General features: G+C 65.4%; 1 protein-coding gene across 1 annotated transcript; it reads left to right on the plus strand.

The window, feature by feature from the left end:
* The first annotated feature begins 1,443 nt into the window (after positions 1 to 1,443).
* MFSD12 (major facilitator superfamily domain containing 12) lies at positions 1,444 to 11,068 on the plus strand. The gene is made up of 10 exons (XM_065652614.1): positions 1,444 to 1,741; positions 6,016 to 6,226; positions 7,180 to 7,303; positions 7,546 to 7,743; positions 8,001 to 8,093; positions 8,197 to 8,289; positions 9,019 to 9,189; positions 9,426 to 9,520; positions 9,894 to 10,024; positions 10,623 to 11,068. Exons 1-10 carry the CDS (start codon positions 1,453 to 1,455, stop codon positions 10,715 to 10,717), a joined length of 1,500 nt encoding a protein of 499 aa, XP_065508686.1. The 5' UTR covers positions 1,444 to 1,452; the 3' UTR covers positions 10,718 to 11,068.
* Positions 11,069 to 12,906: the final 1,838 nt, after the last annotated feature.

Consider the following 12,906-nt stretch of genomic DNA (forward strand, 5'->3'; position numbering starts at 1 on the left):
GGTCCATGTGTGTCCTGTGCTGAGGACCCAGAGCTGGACCAGCGCCACAGGGGGGTCTCACCAGAGTGGGGCAGAGGGGCAGGATCCCCCCAAACCTGCTGCCCACGGGGCTGGGGATGCAGCCCAGGGCACCATTGGCTGCTGGGCTGCAAGGGCACATGGCGGCTCACGGCTGATCTCTCACCCACCAGCACCCCCAAGTCATTTTCTGCAGGGCTGCTCTCCATCCCTCCATCCCCAGCCTGGATTGATACTGGGGGTTACCCTGACCCAGGTGCAGGACCTTGTCACCCCAAAGTCCCAGTGACCCCACTGGTACCCATACTGGTCCAAGTCACCCCAGTACCTACTCAAGAAGAGGTCCCAGTCACCCCAGTACCCCCATGCTGTTGCCAGTGATCCCAGTACTGCCCATAATGGTCCTAGTCCCAGTCACTCCAGCACCTACACAACAGGAGGTTCCAGTTAGGCCGGTACCCCCACTAATGGCTGGAAAGTTGCCCAGCGGAAAAGGATCTGGGGGTGTTGATTGTCAGCGGCTGAACACGAGCCAGCATGTGCCCAGGTGGCCAAAAAGGCCAACGGCATCCTGGCTTGTATCAGGAATAGTGTGGCCAGCAGGACTAGAGGAGAGATCGTGCCACTGTACTGGGTGCTGGTGAGGCCAAATCTTGAATCCTGTGTTCAGGATCATAAGAAGGACATTGAGGGACTAGAAAAAGTGAAGAGGAGGGAACTGAGCTGGTGAGGGGCTGGAGCACAAGTGTGATGGGAGCGGCTGAGGGAGCTGGGGGTTCAGCTGGAGAACAGGAGCTGAGGGGAGACCTTCTGATCTCTGACCTGCCTGAAAGGAGCTTGGAGCCAGGGGGGGTCGGGCTCTGCTCCCCAGGAACAAGCGCCAGGACCAGAGGAAACGGCCTCAGGTTGCACCAGGGGAGGTTGAGGTTGGATCTGGGGAACAATTTCTTCCCCAAAGGGCTGTGGGGCATTGGAACAGGCTGCCCAGGGCAGTGCTGGAGTCACCACCCTGGAGGAGTTTAAAAGGCATTTAGACAAGGTTCTCAGGGACACGGGTTAGTGCTGGAGTTGGACTCGATGATCCTGTCTCTCCCAACTGAAATGATTCTATGATTCCATACTGGCCCCAGTGACCTTAGTACCCAACCAAGCAGCAGTTCCCCGTGACCCCAGTAGTCGCCCCAGCGCCCCCAGTACCCCCCGCCCGGTTCCAGTGCCCAGCGCCAGGACTCCCACACCCCGACACCTCCCAGCGCCCCCCGCTCCGGGCTCGGCGCTGAGGAGCCTTCGCGGGCAGCGCTCGGAGCATCATCCCCGAGGCAGGGGGGCGGGGACGGGGGGGGCAGAGCCGGCCGAGGGGCCGCACGGGGCTGGTGGGGCCGGGCAGCGCCGCGGCCCCGCCCCGAGCCGCCGGTGCCGGGAGTGCGGGCCGGCATGGCGGAGCCCGCGGCGGGAGCGGCGGCCGGTGGCGCGGCGCTGCGGCTGCGGGGAAGGCTGAGCTTCGCGGTCGGGCACTTCCTGAACGACCTGTGCGCCTCGCTGTGGTTCACGTACCTGCTGCTCTACCTGCACGCCGTGCTGGGCTACGGGCACCGGCTGGCCGGCGGCCTGCTGCTGGCGGGGCAGGTGGCCGACGGGCTCTGCACGCCGTTGCTCGGCTACGAGACCGACCGCTCCACCGGCTGCGGCCGCTACGGGCGGAGGAAATCCTGGCACCTGGCCGGTGGGTGCGGGGGGCTCTGCTGGGGTGCTCCGCTGGTGCTGGGGGAGCCTTTCGGAGGTGCCCTGGGTGGAGAAGGGTGGCTCCAGGGGAGACTTTCTGGGGTACAGGGTCAGCCCTGGAGGTGCCTTTCTGGGGTGCACTGGGTGAGGGGGGTCAGGCTCAGGGCACCTTTCTGAGCTGGGGTGCAGCCTTGAGATGCCCTGGATGGGGGGAGAACTGGGCTGCGCTGTGTGGAGAGATGGGTGGTCCTGGGGGAGCCTTTCTGGGGTGCACGGTCAGCCCTGGCCAGGCCTTTCTGGGATGCTCTGGGTGGAGATGGCCCCAGGGACAACTTTCCAGGCTGACCTGCGTGGGGGAACCACGGGCACCCATCCAAGGGGCCCTGGGTGGAGATGAGTAGCCCCAGGGGAGACTTTCTGGAGTGCAGATTGAGTCCCAAAGTGTCTTTCTGGAGTGCCCTGCAGGGCATGGGGCCAAGGGTGCCCTTCTGGGGTGCTCTGAGTGAGAGGGGCCAGGCTCAGGGCACCTTTCTGAGCTGGGGTTCAGCCCTAGGGATGCTCTGGGTAGGGGGGGGAACTGGGGTGTTCTGCATGCAGAGATGGGCGGCCCTGGGGGAGTCTGTGGGGTGCAGGATCAGCCCTAAGGAAGCCTTCCTGGAGACCCCTGTCTGAGGGGGGGAAACAGCCCCTGCGGCATGAGGTGGGGACTGGATCCCCCCCAGATGGAGATGGGCAGCCCCAGGGGCCAGCAGAATTGGGTGCCCTGGGGTGGAAGGGAGGCCGCCCCGGGGAGCTCTTCTGGGTACCCTGTGTGGAGAGTGAACCAGCCCAGGCAGTTGCAGGGCTGGGGGAGATGGGCCTGGGCTGCCCTGCATGGAGAGGGGCAGAGTGGGAGGTGCTTTTCTGGGGTGCCCCCTGTGTGTTGACACTGGGGTGCTCCAGCATCCCCCAGGCTGAACCCTGATGTGGAAGGGGCACCACGGTGTCCCCATCCTGCCTGGGCACTGTCCCGATCCCGGTGGCCCGTCCCGCAGTGGCGGGTGCTGCCTGGGCTCTCGCAGCCTGGGGCTCCTGCTGTCCCGCGGGCCGTACCTGTGTGGTGGCTGGGGCTGCAGGGTGTCCTCGTGTCCCCCTGCATGGGGGTGCCACCAAGTTGGGGTGGGAGCTGTGTGCTTAGCTGGTCGATGCTACCGCAGAAATGAGACTCACAGTAAAATCTGGACTTTTTCCTGGGAGCCTGGGGGTTTGCGAGGGACTTGCCTGTGGCCAAGCAGTTCTTGGTTGTCCCCAGGGGTCACCCTGGGGCGTGGAGCCCTTGTCTGTACTGGGGCTGCGTCTGCAGGCAGCGCTGCCCGGCCGCGCAGGGGAAGCCACGGTGCCTGGTGAGTAAGGGCCCTGTGGGCATGAGGAGGAGGCACCAGCTTGGTGTAAATGATTAAGAGACACTGGTCTTGCATTGTGCCCTGGGGTCAAAAAATGCAATGAAGTGCAGGGGCTGGTGGAGACTCCTGTGTTGGGGTTCCTCTCCGAGGGGAGAGTGTGACCTGGAAAAGGGTCCTTGGTGCCAAAACTGGCAGAGGAGCCTTCCCTGGCCCTGCTGAGCTGGCGATGGGGAATGGGGCAGTTGGTATAAAGAAATGTGTATCGACAGCTAGAGATAAAGACCCTCAGTACTTCCTCCCTGTAACGGCATGGTGTCAGCCCACCTGGCGTTGACTCGTGCAGAGAGGACAGTTGCAGTGTGGGTGCTCTTATCTTGATCCCAAATTTATCTCGGCCAACCACTTCATGCAACCCAATGACAGCCTGATAAGGTGGCTGGTCTCCCTGGACTTCTCCTTGGCAAGTCAGGGAGGGTGCTGGGCTGGGGAAGCTTTACCCCCTGCCATGGTGTCCACTAGATCTGCGCCCTAGATTTAGGGAAGTGTCTGGAGCTCCAGCTGGGTGCTGCCGAGCGTGCACCGAAGGGGAAGTCCTGAATCACAACTTGCACAGGGGCTGCGGCTGCGGGGAGCAGAGCACCCTGCCCGGCCCTGCCTGCTGCAGCAGCGCGGGGGGCTGGAGGCTGCGTGTCCCTGGCTGGAGTGTGGGTTGTTTTTAGAAGGTGGGGGCTTCCCACGCTGCCTCCCTCAGCTGACTGCAGCGGGGCCGGCAGACCCGTTGGAACCAGTTGTGCCGGTACTGCTCTCGGCACACTTGGTCACGCTATGGCAAGATGTTTCGTGTGAGAGCGGGGCAGCTCATCTGGTGGCAACTTGTGCTCAGATCAGAGGAAATGTTGTGAAACCGCAGTGTCGGGGTGGGTGGGGAAAGATACCACGAGTTGTTATCAATGGCATCTCCCCACCACGGTGCTGGGCTGCTGGTGCCGGGAGCCCTGGGTTGACCCTGCCTGCTCGCCGGCTCTTTCTGGGAGCAGCTTCCTACCGCAATGGGCTGGGAAGGGTGAGCAGCTCCTTGCCTGTCTGAGCCAGTCTGGCAGCGCTGTCCCAAACTCCCTGCCCGGGGCACTTGTGCCACGCAGCTTGGAATCCTGTGATCCTGCCCGCAGGGCCAGGAGATGAGAGCCCAGCCCTCTGCTGCCCGCCCGGCCCGGGGGTGCCGCAGGGTGGTCTTGGTGGGGCTCCCACAGAACCGCTTGGGAGAGTGGGGCGTCCCCAGCGTCCCTCTCGCTCACAGTGAAGCCACATTCGTTTGGGCAGAACGGGGATGTGCAGGTGTCGGGATGCAGCTCGCAGCCCCATGCCAGAGGAGCAGGGCTCCGGTGGGGTGGCCCCCATGGCGACACTGCCTGTCCCCAGGGGCCGTGAGGAGGGGGTGACCGGAGTCTCCTGCCTGTATCGTGGAAGCTGCAGCAGCCTGGGGCCCGCAGCTCCTGCCCCAGCGCTCCCCTGGGGACACAGGCGGGTCCCTCGCAGCCCTTAGGGGACGGCAGAGCCCGACCCTGCGGGGTCCTGGGACTGGGGAGGGGGCAGAGCCTCCCCAGTCCTCCAGACCGGGCTCAGTTAAAACCAACAGCCCTGTAACAGGGATCAAAGGAGGTCTGGTCTGGTGTGAACCTTCTTGGACCCTCCCTGTCCTGGTGACTTGTCTGGGGCAGAGACACGGCAGTGCACCCGCGTCCCCTGTCCTTCGGGGAGCTCCTGGAGCACCAGAGCCGGCTGTGAGCCAGTGCAGGGCAGCTCCCAGCACCCTGCAAGTGTCCTTGCTCAGGATGGATCCACGCCAGGCTGGGACTGTCGCTGCCCACCCTCGGCGCAGGGAGAACCGCTTTGCCCCCGCCCTGCGGCAGCCGGGGTGCCTGTGCCATGTGGAATGGAGGAGGATGAGGAGGAGGTATTGCCGTTCAGGGGTGAGAGCAGGATGATCTCGCAAAGTCCCCTGGAGAGAGGACCTTGGGGACCAGGCAAAGCAGCTGCAGGTTCCCCTTAGGTTCCCCGGTGAAGCTGAGGACACGCGGGACAGGGCGTGTGACCCTCTGCGTCAGTGTCTGGGCCCCTGGAGCAGTGGAGCATCTCAGCAGCTTTGCTCCGTAACCTTGTGAACGGGGAGGGAGAAGCCAGCCTGTCCCTGCCTGCTCCACGCAGGCGTCCCCACGCCGTCACGCTGCGGCAAAGGGAGGAGCCTGGCTCTGACTCAGCTGGGACCTTCCCATGGCCCAGAGCCTGGCGTGGGGGACAGATCTGCTCCTGCCCCTCCCCATCGCACTGGCCACCGCTCCGTGGGTGGCTTCTGCAAGCGTGGAGGGAGCGGGGCTGCCTCTGCCAGCCCCAGGGCAGCGGGGACAAGGGGTCAGATGGGCTGGCCCTGCGCCCACAGAACAGCCCGGAGCCCTTGGGCGGGTGGCAGGACAGTGGTAAGATAACCTTGGGACTGGTTATCTGCCCACTGGAGACAGGGAGAGAAGCCCTTGGTGGCTGCGTGTCGTGACGGCGTAAGGATCTGTCCTCTGACGTTTCAAGGACAGAGCGGGTGTAAGATGATGCTGTCCTTTTTAGGGGAACTTGACGGGGGAAAAGTCTGCTGATAAGCGTCTGTCTGTCTGTCTCACCATTGAGTGCAAGAGGGAAGGATATCACCCTGTGCAGGGTGGGGTGAGAGGGGGTCTGGGGCTCCATGTGTCTCACGTGGCTGGGGGAAGGGGCCCACCTCCCTCCCCAGCCCTGTCCTAGCAGAGAGCTGGCTGTGTCTGTCCATCTGGCTGAGCTGGCTGGGGCCATTGGGGTTCCAGGGAAACAGGGCTTGCAGTTTCTCACTGCTCCGCTCCCTTCTCAGGAACCACCTGCGTCCTCTTGTCCTTCCCCTTCATCTTCAACCCCTGCCTGGGTTGCACGGACAGCACGCCGCAGTGGGCAGCCTTCATCTACTACCTCCCTTTCATCATCATCTTTCAATTCGGCTGGGCAGCCACACAGATCTCCCACCTGTCCCTCATCCCCGAGCTGGTGACAGGTGACCATGAGAAGGTGGAGCTCACAGCTTTCAGGTGAGCACGGCCAAACCGAGGTGTCCCCTGACCCCTGCCTGTGCCAGGTCCCATTGCTTGTGTGACGAGAGGTCCCCTGGGTGCCACGGCTCTGATGTCCCCTGGCTGCTGTGGCACACTTGAACCCTCAGTACAGCAGGAGCAGGACTGGGCTGGGTGGGCGTCCTGCAGGATGTGTCCAAGCGGCACTGGTGTTCTGGGTTGGTGACCCAAACCTTTGGTGCTGGGAAGGAATGTCCTGATGCCAGGGATGTTGGTGACACAGCCTATGGGACACTTCCCTGAGCTGGGGGCATTTTTCCTTTGGGACTGGAGGGTGATGCTGACAGGGGAGGACCAGACTTGCCGGGTGCCCCTGGGGATCGCAGGGCACAGCCCCGAGTGGGCTGTCCCGTAGGTGGGGTGGCCCTGGGACCAGGCCAGGCAGCGCTCACAGCTCTGAGCACGGAGCCCGGCTCAGTGCTGCTTATCTGGCAGAATCAGGCTGCGGGAAGGGGTGTTTATCAGAGGGAGCAGGGCCTGGTGATCTGCCCTGGTGCGGGAAGTTCCCCCCGGCGGGCGAGCGGGGACGGCAGCAGGATGGGGCAGGGCTGGGGCGACGCTGGGGCCAAGGGCTCTGGCTCTGGGGGCAGCGGGTTGGGCAGATCGGGACATCCTTGGGGCAGAGGTGAGCTGGGGCTGGAGGAGGTGGACAGGCTGACACAGAGGGATCTTGGTTTTCCTCCCAGTCGTGCCCTGAGGCTTGGACCAGGCATGCAGGGAGGTGCACCGGTAAGGCTGATGCCTGGCCAGATGCTGCGTGCTCTTGGAGGTGTTGCCTCAGCAATGACACGGGGGTACAAAGCTGGCTGTAGCGTGCCTGGCTTGGAGGGCAGCCTTGGGTCAAGGTGTCCTCGCCATGCCTGGAGCTGTGCTCGTCCTGCTGCATCAGCCTGCGGTGCTCTCTCCCCCAGATATGCCTTCACTGTCATGGCCAATATCACTGTGTACGGCCTCGCCTGGCTTCTGCTGAACTTCCAGGTGGACCAGCCTGACCGCACAGAGCACTTAGGCATCCAGGATGTCCCTATATTTCGGGTAAGTGGCAGGACTCAGTCCCTGGGATCTTCTCTTCTCCAGGTGGGACGTGGCTCAACTGTGGAGGTACCAGAGGCAGCAAAATAGCAGTGCCCTGAAACCTCACCTCTCACACTGGGCAGGGGCTACACTGAGCTGTCCCTGGTTTTTTGGGGACCCATCTTTATCCAGAAGACTGCTGGGGAGTGGATGATGGGCAAGCAAAGGGCCCCTGCTGTGCTCACCCCCTCTGCCTCACCCAGAACCTGTCCCTCATCGTGGTGGGACTGGGGGCCGTGTTCTCCCTCATCTTCCACCTGGGCACCAAAGAGAAGCCGTACCTGCCGGCCTTGCTGCCCCAGCCGGAGGAGAGCATGTCCCTGCTGCAGAAGGAGCCTACGAACCTCCCGCAGCCGCTGCTGATCTGGAAGGACTGGCTGCTGGAGCCTGCCTTCTACCAGGTACCGCTGCGGGCAGGACTGGCAGTACCTGTCCTGGGCTGCCACCCTGCCCGGGTGCTGTGGGCATCCTCGGGCAGCAGGACGGGGCCCTGGTGCAGGTGAGGATGGGCTGTACTGGGCACTCACCACAGCAAGGGGCTGTCCCCTTCTCAGTGGGCATCTGTGCCATGGCAGGGTTGGGCATGGAAGGTGCCAGCCCTCCCGACCTCTAGTGTGCAGGGGTTGAGCAGTGCTGCCCCATCTCTGTCCCCTCACAGGTCGCAGTGCTCTACATGTTGACCCGGCTCATTGTCAACCTGTCCCAGACCTACATCGCCATGTATCTGACCAACTCGCTGATGCTGCACAAGGTGGGCGCTGAGCAGGTCCCTGCCCGCCTGTCAAGGTCACATGGGCAGTGGTCCTGTGCCGGTGGTCCAGAGCTCATCTTCTCCCTGTCCTTGTCTCTTGCAGAAATATATTGCCACCGTCCCCCTGGTGATGTACATTAGTGGCTTCCTCTCCTCCTTCCTCATGAAGCCTGTGAATAAATGGATAGGTCGAAATGTGAGTCCTGGGGGCCTGGTGGGGATTGAGTTAGACTCAAGACGAGGCCCAGGGGCCAGATCCTGACTGCACAGTGAGCAGAACACTCAGCACACCCAAGCGTGGCTGGAGAGCAGGGACCCCTTGGGCATCCTCTGCAGATGAGCCCCTGCAGCAGCATGGGTCCCGCTGGGACAGTGCGGATGGTGGGCAGGGCGAGGGGGATGGGCCTGTCCTGCACATCCCTGAGCTTGAGGGAAGCGATGCTGGGCCAGCATCAGGCTGTCCTGTGCAGCCCTGACCCAGCAGGGAGGCCCCGTGGTGCCCGTGAGAGGCAGAGGGAGGGTTTGGCTGGGCCACCCTGGGCAGGCGGGGGGGTCTGCAGTGCCAGGAGGAGGGGGCTGCCTGTCCAGTGCATCCCCCTCCCTGCAGCAAGTACTGTTCCCCAGCAAACCCCCACCTCTCCCACCAGCCGGGTGTCCCTGTGCAGGCACCTGCCTGCGGCTCTGCTGGGGACCCAGCTCTGAGGCTGGGGCCAAGGCTGTAAAACAGCCTGGACCACTGCAAGTCCCTCGCTGTATGGGGGCTCCTTGTTTAAAACCAGCTGGGAGGGAGCCAGGACTGTCCTCCACCAGGCCGAGGCAGCAGCCGCCCCCCTGCCCTCCCCACTCACGCCTGCCTCGCTGGGTGGCAGCCAGGCCGGCATCTGAGTTGTCCCTTCTCCATCTGCCTGTCCCCACGCTGGAGCAGCTGACCTACTTTGTGGGCATCGCAGTGATCTTGGCCTTCGCCTCCTGGGTGGCCCTGACCAAGGAGATGGGAGCCGAGATCTACGGGGCGGCTGCGCTGCTTGGGGCTGGCTCCGCCACCATCCTGGTCACCTCCCTCTCCATGACAGCAGACCTCATCGGCACCAACACCGTACGTCTGCTCCTCCCGGCCGGCGGGGTGGTCGCTGGCATGGGATGGGGGTCAGGGACCCCTGCGAGGGGGCTGTGCTGTGGGAGCGCAGGCAGCCCTGTTCTGGGGCCCAGGCCCTGCTGTAATCTGGGCTCTGCCCATGAGAGGGCACAAGGCTCTCGCTGCCGGCACCCGCCGGGTTGTTGGCAGGGCTGACCTCTGCACAGCGGCCGATGAGCTTCCCTCTCCCCTTGCAGCACAGCGGTGCATTTGTCTATGGCGCCATGAGCTTCACGGACAAGATGGCCAACGGGCTGGCTGTGATGGCAATCCAGAACCTGCACCCCTGCCCGTAAGCGTCCCTGTGGGGTGGGAACCTGCCCAGCAGCAGCTCCAGCCACATCACCTGGGGGACAAGCAGCAAATATCCCTGGTTCAGAGCTGGAGATGTGGGTGGAAACCAGCTGTGATTTGTCTTAAGTATTTCCTCAACTTCTGGCTCTAGAGGAGAGCTCCATCTCTGGGATGCACAAAGGGGCTGGGGATCCCGATGTCCAGGGTGCTGCCCTGCCTCCTTGTCCTGGAGCTTTCCCTTGCTTCCCAGTGTGAAATGGTCCTGACACCAAGGACGTAGATCCACTCTCAGCAGCCCCAGGGCACTTGGGTAACGCTGGGCTGGGCGCTGGTGCTGGCCACCAAGCCACGTCCCTGCCCTCTCCCTGCAGGACTGAGCTCTGCTGCCCTGAATGCGTCAGCTTCTACCACTGGGTGATGGTGTTGGTCACTGGAGGCATTGCCATTGCTGCCATCGCCTCTCTGTGCTGCATCATGGTCTGGCCCATCCGTATCCGCTACCGTGAGTGGGACTGGGGGCACCGTGGGGGTCAGGCATGTGGCTTGGGGCGCTGGGAGCCCCGTGTCCTGTGCCAGTCTGGGCTGAAGTCAAAGTGTCTTTCCAGATGGCCCCAGCTGCAGGAGCCCCGTGCTGCGGCAGGGCTGGCAGTGGGGACACTCGTGACGCTGCCTGTGGGGGGACCCTCGTGGCGGCACACGGGGCAGGGCCACCATCCCGCTCTGCTGCTCCCGGGCTGCGCCTGCCTGAGCCCTCCTGGAGCGCAGGATCCAGCCCTGCCCTGGCACCCCGTGGCTCACTGAGGGGTGGCAAGGGCTGCTCCACGTGCCAGTAGCCACATGTGCAGGCAGGGGTTGGGGTGGGGTGCCCCCTTGCCAAGCTGGGGCCCCAGGTACTAGTGCTCAGTGCCCGCACAGCAGCTGCCTCTCTGCCCCGCTTTGGACTAGGGGGAGAGGACAGACCCCCTCGTGCTGCCTTGGGGACGTGCTGGGGCCCCTCATGCCAGTGGCAGGAGAGTCCAGAAGGTCCAGGCCGGCACATGGCGGGTCACCCCAGCAGCTGTGATGGCTCCTGATGCATCCCTTCCTTCCCGTTCCCACAGATGCTGTCTGCGTGTGGGGGCTGAGCAGAGCAGAGACCAGCTATGGCGGGATGGACAGCGTGGAGGGAAGGAGCCAGAGCGGCGCTGTCAACTGAGCGGGGCCGGTGTCCTCTGCCACCGCGGTGCCCACGCTGCTGAGCTCAGCCTGGAGGGACCCCCGGCAGGGGCTGGCGCTGGGGTGGGGGTGCCGGGCTCTGGCGAGGAGTTGGCCCCCTGCCCTGTCTCCCCGCCACCGTGCACTGGACTCGCGTCCCCCCGCAGCCCCGTGCTCGGGGACTCATGAAGGACGTCACCCTGTGCTTGCACGAGTGTGACACTAGAAGGCCTTGGGCCGGGCTGCGCGGTCACTCCCGGCGTGGGGGACGGCCACGCGGCCCGCGGTTTTAACTTGCTTTTGTAAGGTCAGTATCTACCAACGGCACTTTTTAAAGTAGGAGGAAAAGGAGAGGGGAAAAAAAAAAAAAACAAAACCCAGCACAAACACCTCTCACTGTGGATGAATGGCCTTGGTCTCTTTCCCGGGCCCCTCCCTGCTCAGGTGGGACCCTCGGGCTCTCCTGCGGGTGGGGACCCCCATGGCTGGGGCGGTGGGGGTGTGCACAAGGACTCGCGGAGGTTTTAACCCTTTCTCCCTTGTTCCTGCACGGACAGGGAGGCCCCAGCCCCGGGGACGTGACGGGGCTGCGGAGGGAGGGAGAGAGGCCCGCAAAATGGCCGCCCTCAACAAGGATGGCGGCTGCGCCCACAAACAAAATGGCTGCCGCGCAGTAGCGCTGGAGCCTGATGATTGGTTCCTGTGCGGGTGTCCCGCCTCCTGGGCCCGGGTAGCCAATGGGGACTCTCCTTGCGTCGGCGGGGCCGCTGGCAGCGCCGGGTGGGTTCCGCGCGCGGGTGGGCGTGGCCGGGCTCGCCGCCGCTGCGCTGAGGGCGGCCCGGGCAGCAGCTCCCGGCGCCGGGCGCTCCGGCCGGGCTGTCGCCGCCCTCGCTCCGGGCAGCCCGGGGCGGAGGCCAGGCCGCCGTGAGCAGCCACGCACCGGCGCAGCACGTGCCCCGGGCTCCCTGTGCGCCCTCGCCCGGGTCTGGCCGCGCTGGCCCCCGGGGCTGCGGGCGGGAGGAGCTGCTGCCGCGGGGCGTCACCCGCCCGCCCTCAGCCCTTCGCCGGGGAAATGAGCCGGGTGCCTCCCCCGCGCCCCGCCGAGCAGGGGGGCCCCGCGGCGGGGTGCGTGTGACCGCGCGTCAGCCGGTGTCAGCGGGGCACGGAGGGGCAGCGCGGCCAGCCCGGCCCGGGCAGAGCGGGGCTGAGCAGCCAGGCCGCTCCAGCCCCGCGGCCGGGGGCGCCGGGACACCTGCGGGGCCGCGCTGCCCACCCGCGCCCTGGCTGCGCAGCCCGGTGCCGCTCGGCCCGGCCCGGCCCGGCTTGGGCCGCGGGGCCGAGTGGGGCCGGGGCTGTGGGCACAGCACACGTGCCTTCTCCCCTGGGTGCTCACCCGGGTTGCACGGCCCTGGCTCAGGGCAGCGCTGCCCGCTGCAGCCACACGGGTTGTTCGGGCCCTGCATCGCACGCTCCGGGGGCCGCGGAGGCCGGGGAACCCCCCGGGGCGGGCAGCTCAGCAGCTGCGGGGTGAGGATGTTTCGTGGCCCTTGCCACTCCTCGGGCTGCCCCACGGGGCTGCCGCTGCTGGGACACGTGGGCCGGGGCCGGCGTCACCCGCCAGCGCTTGGCACACGCAAGGGACTCCCCAGGCAGAAGCCCCCTGGCCTGCGGGCCCGGCGAGGTGGGCAGACGGGCACGGCGACAGGGCAGCTTCCTGCACCCCGCTGGGACTGGGGTGTATGTCTCCCCGACCCCTTGTGATGCCCACTCGCCCCTTTGCAGCACACTGGTGCCCTGGGCTTGGTGGTGTGGGCTTTGGCCGGCCCCGGGCTGGTATTTGCCCCAACACCTTCCTGCAAACCTGCTGCGGCCGGTCCCAGCCCCTCCTGCCCACCCTTCCTCGCCAGCTGGAGGAGGAGGAAGAGGAGAAGGCAGCTGCTGGCTGGGACAGCTCTGGAAGGAGCGGGAGCGGGGCCACAGCGCAGGACTTGGGACGGGAGGGCTGGGCTGTGCCCCCCACCAGGTACCGCGTGGGGTGGGCAGGGGCTGCCCAGCAAGGGGGCTCTGCTGCCTGTAGGTGGATCTGGCAGAGGAACCGGACTCTCATCCCCTCTGGAGCCAGCCCAGCTGTGCACCAGGAGGGACCCAGGGCCGTCACCCCCCGCCCCACCCACGAGTGGGCAGCAGCGC

The sequence above is a fragment of the Caloenas nicobarica genome, chromosome 27 (assembly GCF_036013445.1).
Source record: "Caloenas nicobarica isolate bCalNic1 chromosome 27, bCalNic1.hap1, whole genome shotgun sequence".
NCBI lineage: Eukaryota > Metazoa > Chordata > Aves > Columbiformes > Columbidae > Caloenas > Caloenas nicobarica.